The 11582-nt window shown below is 35.8% G+C and overlaps 1 protein-coding gene across 1 annotated transcript; it reads right to left on the bottom strand.

Moving 5' to 3' along the window:
* Window positions 1-1702: 1702 nt before the first annotated feature.
* On the bottom strand, window positions 1703-11329 carry LOC307118399 (coiled-coil domain-containing protein 106-like; the record flags this gene model as incomplete). The annotated part of the gene is made up of 6 exons (XM_079804008.1): window positions 1703-2044; window positions 2407-2604; window positions 6949-7068; window positions 9420-9512; window positions 10939-10960; window positions 11246-11329. 6 exons carry the CDS (start codon window positions 11327-11329, stop codon window positions 1731-1733), a joined length of 831 nt encoding a protein of 276 aa, XP_079660134.1. The 3' UTR covers window positions 1703-1730.
* Window positions 11330-11582: the final 253 nt, after the last annotated feature.

Here is an 11582-nt window from a genome sequence, read left to right as displayed (position 1 = left end):
TTAATATAAAGTGTAAAATGTTCATAATTACTGTGTATTATGCAAAACCCAAACTTCTGTGCAACACTGTATTTACAGTGTACTTACATGGTTACTCCTCAGGAACTGTCCACTTAATATAAATTGTAAAATGTTCATAATTACTGTGTATTATGCAAAACCCAAACATCTGTGCAACACTGTATTTACAGTGTACTTAAGTGGTAACTCCTCAGGAACTGTCCACTTAATATAAAGTGTAAAATGTTCATAATTACTGTGTATTATGCAAAACCCAAACTTCTGTGAAACACTGTATTTACAGTGTACTTACATGGTAACTCCTCAGTAACTGTCCACTTAATATAAAGTGTAATCGTTAGGGTAAATGTTGTGTACCATCAGTGTTGTTACATGAAAATTTCATAGGAACTTCCCACTTACTTGAAAGTAATTTAACAATTGCATTAGTAAAATGTCAAAGTATTAAACCTTGATTACCTCTCGGTAAATCAAGTATAGAGGACTGCAAAAAAGAGGGGGGGGGGGGGTAGTAAAGCTAAACAATGTTTATTAACATATTAAACTCAAAAGTTTAACAGATTCTGAAGCAAAACTTCAGTGTACTTGCAGCTGGGTTAACACTAGAACAGCAGTGTATAATTCTTGATATTAATTATTGTTCTGAAATGGTAACTGAGTTTAATTTGACAATTTTGATCATGGTTTAAGGAACATCACAGTTTAGCACAGTGAACTGGAGTGAATTACAAAATGTACCTTAAAGGGTTAGTTCACCCAAAAATGAAAATTATGTCATTAATTACTCACCCTCAGGTCGTTCGACACCCGTAAGACATTCGTTCATCTTCGGAACACAAATGAAGATATTTTTGTTGAAAGCTGATGGCTGAGAAAGGCCTCCATTGACATTCAGTACATTTACACTCACAAGACCCATAAAAGGCACTAAAAACGTCGTTACAAAGTCCATCTCACTACAGTGGCTCTACAATAATTTTTCAAAGCGACGACAATAGTTTTTGTGCCAAAAACAAAAACAAAATAACGACTTTATTCTACAAGTTCTTGTCTTCCTTGTTGTTCTCGGCCGTGAACTCACAAAGCACCACGATGCATGCGCGAGAATATGACGTAGAGCCGGCGTTCGGGAATCCATGAAATGCACACTTTAGTCACATTTTGAGCACTACGCACTAAGACCTAAAGCACGATCAATGTAGAATTCAACAGCTTAGATACGGCGCGTCTTCCTCTGCTCGTTGTAAACAAATCTCCACCTCGCTTCTGGGTCACGTGTCCGAACGCCGGTTCTACGTCATATTCTCGCGCATGCGTCGTGTTGCTTCCTGAGTTCACATCCGAGGCCTACACGGAAGACAAGGACGTGTTGAATAAAGTCGTTATTTTGTTTTTGGCACAAAAACTGTTGTCGTTGCTTCGTAAAATTATTGTAGAGCCACTGTAGTGAGATGGACTTTGTAACGACGTTTTTAGTGCCTTTTATGGGTCTTGTGAGTGTAAATGTACTGAATGTCAATGGAGGCCTTTCTCAGCCATCAGCTTTCAACTAAAATATCTTCATTTGTGTTCCTAAGATGAACGAATGTCTTACGGGTGTCGGACGACATGAGGGTGAGTAACTAATGACATAATTTTCATTTTTGGGTGAACTAACCCTTTAACAATAACATCAAAACATAAATACGTAGATTGGAGGTTTTGTCTTTCTATCTCACTTTATATTTTATTGGCAGCAGTTTACGCTCTTTTTTGGATTTTTCTATGTCAGACCTTAGGTCTGCTGTCAGTGACTGCAGGCACCTCTTTGCAAAGTCACAGAGTTTCTCCTCTTTGACTCTGAACTTTGAGATGCTTCTGTAAAACTCTGGATCAACAAACTTTATTTCAGCCACAACAGCTGTTAATGCCAGTGTATTTCGGTCAACCCCGACTTTGGCGCATGCCTTACTGATACTCCCTTCTTTCTTGAAGGCGTGAAGAACTTTATTGTACCGCTTCAGTACATCTTCTGGGGTTGTTGCTGTAGAAAGAATAACAAAATTAAAACCAGAAAAAAACTAGACTTGCATCAAACTGATACATTTCCAGTTAAAACACACACCACACAAACATATAACAAATTCTTGGTGTTCTTGAACTGCTAGCATTTTTTTCAATTCCTATCATACAAATCATGTTTGCATTTCTCAGACATATTCTAAATATGTTAATGTTCTAACAATATTGGAAATAAATCCAAACTAGGGGTCAACTGATTTTTTCAGGGACGTTATCAGTACCAATTGTAGTCAGGGAGACTGATAACCAATATGTGCAATGTGTTATATGGAGTAAATACATATCAACAGAAAGATGAGATTCAAAAACAGAACATGCGCTTACCACGTGAACTGTGCTTCGTATTTGACCTGGTAGCACCCTTGGTCTTCTTTTTATGACCTCTTTTCCTCTTCCGAGGAATTTTGCTATCAGATGACCCTGAAGAGGAGCAAGAACTCAGGGACTCCTCATCAGTGCCACTGGTGCTGCATTCAGTGCTTGAGTCCAAGATTTTCTTAACTTTCTTTTTTGCCCCTCTGTCTAAGAACACAATAACACATTTAGGTAGACATAAAGTCAAACATGCTTAGAGAAGTAATCAGCATTTCATGATTGATGTGGAATCACTATCAGTAATTACTTTATTTTAAGGGTCCAGAATAATGCATTAGTTAAGCATTAATTAAGGATTAACTTGTTCACAACTAAGCATTAGTTAAGCACGAACACACTAGTAATTAATGATTAACTTTACATTTTAAGAGTCCGTAATTATGCATTAGTTAAACTAGTAATTAATGATTTGCTTGTTCACAATTATGCATTAGTTAAGCATGGACACAATAGTAATTAATGATTAACTTAACATTACAGTAAGGCCATATTAGACATTATTTACAACTTAATAAGCCATACATTATTTTTGTGTAGCGATGTAATTAGATTTCTGTGTATTTTCTGTTAAGTTAACTGAACAATAAGCTAGTAATTATTTAATTACTGCTGATTTTGCCGTTATAAATTGCTAAAATAGTGTAATAAAGACAATTTAACCCCCTATTCTGAAGTGAAAGTTTTATCCTCATTAATTATGACACTTATTGAGTAATATTTAAGTTTATTAACCAGAATAAGCCAATAATTAAGCATAACTACCATTAATACAGTACTACTAAAGGCAATTTGACCCCCTGTTCTAAAGATAAGTTCTTATTTACACTATTGGTTTGTTTAGCAGTTATTCTGCAACGTGATCTCACGAGAATGTGTATTTTTATGTAAAATGTCTGGTTCTACATTCATCTAACACGTACAACATTGACATCTCTAAACATTTCGCTGTTTGTGACTTCTGCTGCAAACTCGGTTCAAAGGATTATGATAAACAAAACTACACTTTAAAACTCTAAAATGAATAACATTTCTGTAATCATTTAACCATTATTTATCATGTAATATTTATTTTGTTTGCTGTGGGACAGAATGACTAAAAAGTACACCAAAACGCAACATAAATTCACAAAATACACCTATTTAATTTGTTCGCTGTAATCCTCATCTTTAGAATCCATACGATGATCTTTATCCAGCGATCTTCATCTTCATCTTAATGTTAACTGGGACCGTAAACAAATCCTGCGCACGTTATGAATTAGTGATGTGTCGTCCATGAACGATTCGTTCATTTTGAACGAATCTTTAATATGACTCAAGAATATCGGGTTGTCTCAGAGAGCGATTCGTTCATTTTGTGTTGACTGTGCATGCGCAACATCCCATATGTTCTGTACAGGAAACAGAAAAGATTAGTTCACCAGTCTCGAGTCATTCGTTCATCAAGTCCCAGCCCATAGGCAAGGCTATGCAGTCACCGGAAACAGAAAAGATTAGTTCATCTCTCGAGTCTTCTCATTCAAATCGTTCGTTCAAGTCCCCATAGGCTGAATGCAGAAACAGCTCATCTCTCAAGTCTCGTTCTTTTGTCACGTGACGTGACAGCCGTGTTGGATACAGAAATTAGTTAATTCCTTTACAGTCTATGGTTAATTCACAATTCCTTACAAACAAGTGAGGTTTTTTATGTTTGTTTAGTTCAGTTTTTTTTTAGCTAGTTTAATTGATTTTCCTATGAAGCCTGGACACAATGGATTGTTCAGAACGGATAGGCATAACAAATGTTTATTGCACATATCTTCTGATGATTTTATAATAATAAATATATTACAACATGCAGTCAATAATACGACTGTAATATTGTATATGTTGCGAGACACTGAACAGGAAAGCGGTCACGTGAAAAAAGAACAAACAACTTGAACAAGAAGACTCGGGAGATTAACTAATCTTTTCTGTTTCCGGTGACTGCATATTGCATATGGGTCTGGGACTTGATGAACGAATGACTCAAACCCGAAGACTCGAACCTGGTGAACTAATCAATTCTGTTTCCGGACGCATGTATTACATGAGGCTGTCACGGCCCAGATCAGACATGATGCCGGAACTAACGGCTCATACCCGAGAGGTGAACTAAACTTTCCAGGGAACAGACGTGTTTAAATGTGAAGTGACAAAGGAAAGCACGATTTGGATCGGGAGGTGAGGTGAACTAACAGACTGCATACATAGACTGAAGCAATTTAAGCAATTCATTAATCATTTATTTCTCAAAGTTTGACCATGGCTGCATTAGCTTATATTTTGTTTTATTCCAAAAGTACTAAATGTGTTGAAAAATGTAGCATGTAACGTTTTAATTTGATTCTGCTGAAATGAACGAAATGACTTGAAAAAAGATTTGTTCATTTTGCTGAACGAGATTCAATGATCCGAGTCAGTAAAATGATCCGAACTTCCCATCACTATTATGAATTAAAAAATCTCGTTTTACGGCAGTGATATCAAACGCTTATTGGCTCTCGCCTGCTTCATCACAGATTGCGACATGCCGTGTTTTGGTGTTTGAATGAGAAACCAAACGCGTGCACGCCTTCAAAAAGTGGAGTTAAGCTTTAATTTAATAACTTAAATTCTCTGTATCGCCAGAGAGGACTCGACTGCAAAACATCGCAATTTGGATTACTATTGGTACCGCTTTTGACATTTTCACAATAAAGAAATTATTGTGATTACACTTTTGTTATGTTTTTTCTTTATACGTTCACCCTAACGTTACATACTTTTAAGAAATGGTTATGTGTAGGTTTAGAGGTTTGAGTGAGATTAGTGGCTCAACAAATAATTTTAATGCTATATTGTTACTAAAATGTAAATTTTCCAAAACATTTCTGCTCATTAAGTTGTATTGTCATTTTTTATTCTGTTTGTTATGTTTGGGTTTAGGGATTTAACACCTATCTATAAAATGGTACAAGGGAAATTGTACATCTTTTTTTTTAATATAAAATATATTTTAAGTTTTTTTTCTCTGTAAAATCATAATACTTTTGTGTAAATGTTAACGTTACCTTTCACCATTTATCCAAATATACAAAAAAAAAAGTATGTTTTGTGTCTGTAAAAGCTGCTTATGAATTTATAGGCTTAATTGTTGGCTTATTCTGGTTAATAAACTTAAATATTACTCAATAAGTGCCATAATTAATGAGGATAAAACTTTCACTTCAGAATAGGGGGTTAAATTGTCTTTATTACACTATTTTAGCAATTTATAACGGCAAAATCAGCAGTAATTAAATAATTACTAGCTTATTGTTCAGTTAACTTAACAGAAAATACACAGAAATCTAATTACATCGCTACACAAAAATAATATATGGCTTATTAAGTTGTAAATAATGTCTAATATGGCCTTACTGTAATGTTAAGTTAATCAATAATTACTATTGTGTCCATGCTTAACTAATGCATAATTGTGAACAAGCAAATCATTAATTACTAGTTTAACTAATGCATAATTACGGACCCTTAAAATGTAAAGTTAATCATTAATTACTAGTGTGTTCATGCTTAACTAATGCTTAGTTGTGAACAACTTAAAGGGATAGTTCACCCAAAAATGAAAATTAGCCCATGATTTACTCACCCCCAAGTCATCCTAGGTGTATATGACATTCTTTTTTAAGACGAATAAAATCGGAGTTATTTTACAAAAGTCCAGGCTAATCAAAGCGTTAGAATTGGATTTATAGTTGCTCTGTTTTTGAAATCCATAAAAAGTGCATCTGTCTGTCATATAACTGCTCCACGTGGCTCCGGGGTGTTAATAAAGGCCTTCTGAAGCGAATTGACGCGTTTGTGTAAAAACATATTCATATATATAACTTTATCAAGTAAACTTTCGACCGACCGCATTCCATGGAAAAGTGTTGAATGTTGAAAGTGAAACTCAAGATGTGTACGTGACGTCATGACGAGCACACCTGGTCGTGTTAGTCTTTCGATCAGCAGGGTAACTTTCAACAATTTTTCCATAAATTGAACAGGAAAGGCGGTCGGTCAAAAGTTTAGTTGATAAAGTTTTAAATATGGATATTTTTCTTACACAAACGCATCGATGCGCCTCAGAAGGCCTTTAGGCCTTTATTAACACCCCAGAGCCGTGTGGAGCAGTTATTTGATGGGCAGATGCACTTTTTATGGACTTCAAAAACAGAGCAACTATGAATCCAATTCAAATGCTTGGATTAGCCTGGACTTTTGTAATATAACTCAGATTTTATTCGTCTGAAAGAAGAATGTCATATACACCTAGGATGACTTGATGGTGAGTAAATTATGGGCTAATTTTCATTTTTGGGTGAACTATCCCTTTAATCCTTAATTAATGCTTAACTAATGCATTATTCTGGACCCTTAAAATAAAGTGTTACCAAATTGGGTCATAAAACAGTCAATAGAGCAAAACAGATATATGTTTCTTACTTGAGAGTTTTAGGACAGTTTGACGGAGAAAATCTCGTTCCTCTTCAAGTGCCTTTATTGCCTGGGCCATGACCATCAGCTTGTCTTTGTCATCCAAGGAGGAAGACTCCTCCTGTCCTCCTTTATAAACAATGTAATATCAACAACATATTTTGTTTTATGAACAAGTAATAGAAAATCAGCGGTATCACAGTTTTCATATATGAAGGCCAGTATCACTGATATTAGTAATTTATACTAATGTTTTGATGAAAACTAAAAAGTTAAAATTTAAAAAAAATGTCAGGCTTCAAAAACTATCATTTTTAATTTAAGTGAACTTAAAATAATTCTTACACCCGTAAGATATTTTAGATTTAGTCCGAGAGCTTTCTGTCCCTCCATTAAAAATGTATGTACGGTATACTGTCCATGTCCAGAAAGGTAATAAAAACATCATCAAAGTAGTTCATGTGACATCAGTGGGTTCGTTAGAACTTTTTGAACCATCGAAAATTCTTTTTGGTCCAAAAATAACAAAAACTACGACTTTATTCAGCATTGTCTTCTCTTCCGGGTCTGTTGACAATCCGCGTTTACAACACTGCAGTGGCGCTGCTGACGTAAGACGCTGCTGACGTGTTATCTGGTGTGCCGTGTATTCGCATTCAAATAAATATGTCTGAGCAAAAAATGCAAGTCTTCCTCTGTGTCGAAATCCTTAGACATGTTTGCGAAGGTTGTTTTGTTTACAGTGTGTGTCTCCCTCAGACTGTAAACAAAGCTCGGGCGTACCAGATAACACGTCAGCAGCGCCACTGCAGTGTTGTAAACGCTGATTGTCAACAGACCCGGAAGAGAAGACAATGTTGAATAAAGTCGTAATTTTTGTTATTTTTGGACCAAAATGAATTTTCGATGCTTCAAAAAGTTCTAACGAACCCACTGATGTCACATGAACTACTTTGATGATGTTTTTATTACCTTTCTGGACATGGACAGTATACCGTACATACATTTTTAATGGAGGGACAGAAAGCTCTCGGACTAAATCTAAAATATCTTAACCTGTGTTCTGAAGATGAACGGAGATCTTACGGGTGTGGAACGACATGAGGGTGAGTCATTAATGACATAATTTTCATTTTTGGGTGAACTATCCCTTTAAGACTGTTCATCGACAAAACAAACATTTTGGCATAAATGTGTGTGTTATTGTTCGTTCAAGCGCGATACTGGCGTGCAAGTCTTTCTGAGTGTTGTGTGTGTGTCAGGATGTTCTTTTTTATCTTGTCATGCATGAATGGTTAAAACCATTTGCGTGAATAAGAGCGCAATCGTATAACTAAAGGATGACAGAAATAACAGATGCTGCGTTAATTGCGTTAAAGCTGGACAAAACTTAAATGGCATGCATTTGTGTTAACGTTAACAGAACTACTTGTCATACATTGTTGACAGAAAAAGTGGACAAGACCTCAGTTACAGCAGCTGATCTCAAATTCAAAATGCATACAACCTGGGCTGCGTTTCCCAAAAGCATTGTAAGCCTAAGTTGATCGTATAACAATTGCCACCAATGGTCTCTATGATCAACTTAGGCTTACAATGCTTTTGGGAAACACAACCCTGTTTAGTTCCACATTAAAAGAGAACTCCGGTGAATTTTTAAGTTAATCTTGGTCGTTATATCTTTGTGAGTACTGTCTATAGAAAAAAAAAAAAAAAACGGATTGGTGCTTGCAACACGGAGCTGTTTCAGTTAATGCCCAGAGCTCCCACTCAGCTAACACAGCAGCTATGGGGGCATATACATAAAGAGTGTCTTTGTGCCTCTAAACAGACACAAAATGCAATTAAAATGTCTGTCCAACATGAACAGGGCCCTTACATGACAATGAGATGCGTTTAGCAACTTAGCCATTGTTTAAACTCACCGAAATAGTGTTTTAGACGGCAAGCTGTAGTCTCGCGCTGAAGTCCCGTGAGAACTCAATTGTAGCCGGTAAAATGTAAATAGTCCAGGGGGGAGGAGCGTTGTGTGTGTGAAGAGTGATGATCGGCTCACAAGTGAAGAAGAAATGGTTCGTAACGCTCCTCCCACCTGGACTATTTACATTTTTTCCGGCTACAACTGAATTCCCACGGGACTTCAGCGAGACAACAGCTTGCCGTCTAAAACACTATTTCGGTGAGTTTAAACAATGGCTAAGTTGCTAAACGCATCTCGTTGTCATGTAAGGGCCCTGTTCATGTTGGACAGACATTTTAATTGCATTTTGTGTCTGTTTAGAGGCACAAAGACACTCTTTATGTATATGCCCCCATAGCTGCTGTGTTAGCTGAGTGGGAGCTCTGGGCATTAACTGAAACAGCTCCGTGTTGCAAGCACCAATCCGTTTTTTTTTTTTTTTCTATAGACAGTACTCACAAAGATATAACGACCAAGATTAACTTAAAAATTCACCAGAGTTAAGTAAATACAAACTCACCTGCTTCTGGAGATGCCACTTCAACAATAGAAAAGTCATTGTCACTGTCTTCTTTACCTTGGTATTCTTCATCTATTTGCTGGGCCGGATCACCTTGTAAAAACATAAAAGGATAATGTTATCGTCTGCAAATGTAGCCAAACTGATGCAATGTTGCATTAGGGACATTCATCGGCTTAGCCTAAAATGGCTCAGTGTTCCAAAACTATAGTCAATGATAATCAAATTTTTATCTATCTATCTATCTATCTATCTATCTATCTATCTATCTATCTATCTATCTATCTATCTATCTATCTATCTACCTATCTATCTATCTATCTATCTATCTATCTATCTATCTATCTATCTATCTATCTATCTATCTATCTATCTATCTATCTATATATGTGTGTGTGTGTGTGTGTGTGTGTGTGTGTGTGTGTGTGTGTGTGTGTGTGTGTGTGTGTGTGTGTGTGTGTGTGTGTGTGTGTGTGTGTGTGTGTGTGTGTGTGTAATGTAAGGTTTGCACCATATCTGCCCTAAACTAACAGTGTTGGCGATTACGAAAATATATTTTTTAAGTTTCTGTAATAGTTAATCCACACCAGGACACAGTAGTGTTTCTAAAGCTTAAATATAATAAATTTACAAACAAATTTGGGATTTAGTGGATTCAAAGACCGCACAAAATGCTTTATGAAAAGCAAGTCTTTGGGAACAACTAGAAACTATCTGGAAGTCAATAACAACAGAGGCTGTGGAAAAGTACATTAAAATTCTAGGAAGAATGCAAACTGTTATCAAGACCAGAATAGGCCATACAAAACATTACGTTTTTTGGTTATTTTGTGTGATTAAAAAATATTTGTTTCACTTAGTTATTTGCATAATAAATTACAATAATAGTTTTAGTTTTAAACCATTTTTTGAGAGACTCTGAAAATACATAATCTTTATTTTGACAGGTGACGGAGGTGTAATAAATTTGACAAGCACTGTATAGAGGGCAGTTTTACCTTATTAAAACCGGAGTATCTGTGTTTTTCAAATACTTAAATTTAACCAATTACTTTATTCAATCACAATTCTACAAACTGTTACTGCCACCATCAACTAAAACTATTTTTACACTGCAAAGGTGGAACATAAGCTGCATCTGACATGGCATTTACTGTGCATTTACATTTCATAAGATAAATAGCCTGTAAAAAAAATCATTCAGTCATTATATTATATATTATATATAGTCAATATAGAGGTAAAGCTGTAATATTAAGACAAAATCATTATGGTTGATTATTGCTCTTGAAATTTTAATGATGATTATTCATTTATTGGTGGAGGAAAAAGCATATCTGACTACAGAAAAAAAACAAAAAAACAAAGCTAAGAACCGTTAATGAAATTGTTTAGGCCTATTGCTTTTTTTGATTAGAAATAAAGACAACATTGAAATATAGTACTAGCAGTAGCACTAGCATGAAAAACAAAATGGTGATTGAAACTGGGAATATATTAGAAAGCAATCAAAAAATACTGAAGCAGTCCATGACTTCAGTCTAATGCGAGTTACACAAAATCAATCTCTTACTTGCATATTTTCTGTCTTTTTCGGTTGTTTATGATAGGCTAATAAGAGAGAATTCAGAATTTATTCAGTAAGCGCATGCAACCCTCATGACGCGATGACGAATTAAAATGTCTCTGATTGGACCAGAAACATGTTTGATTGGTTATAATGTTCAACACCGCAAACTAAGTGTAAAATAAATCATCATCATAGTGGTACTACTAGCTAACATTAGGTCAGAAGAAGAGCTGACATGTTAAGTTAGCTAACTTACCTTTGCCCAAGAGGTCTGTGTCAGGTGCGCTGCGTTGCGTTGGAGGCAGTTCTTCTTCAGAGAAAACCCTTTCTTTCGTGGCATACTGTCGTGTGGATGTAACGTTAGGTAAGACGTTAGGTAAGTAAGAGGATTTCAATTGGCAATACAAATGGGGAGGCTAACGTTAACTGCTGGCTGTCGAAATACTGAATCCTGATCAGTCTATGGTCCTGGGGTGCGTTTCCCAAAACCATAGTTGCTAACCTGTTAGCAACTTAGGTCGTTGGCAATGGGAAATTGCATTGCAACCATCAAAGTTGCTAACTTAGTTAGCAACTATGGTTTTGGGAAACGC

The sequence above is a fragment of the Gobio gobio genome, assembly GCF_949357685.1.
Source record: "Gobio gobio genome assembly, chromosome: 22".
Classification (NCBI taxonomy): Eukaryota; Metazoa; Chordata; class Actinopteri; order Cypriniformes; family Gobionidae; genus Gobio; species Gobio gobio.
Note: the sequence above shows the minus strand (reverse complement) of the source record. Positions and strands in the feature narration are given on the sequence as shown.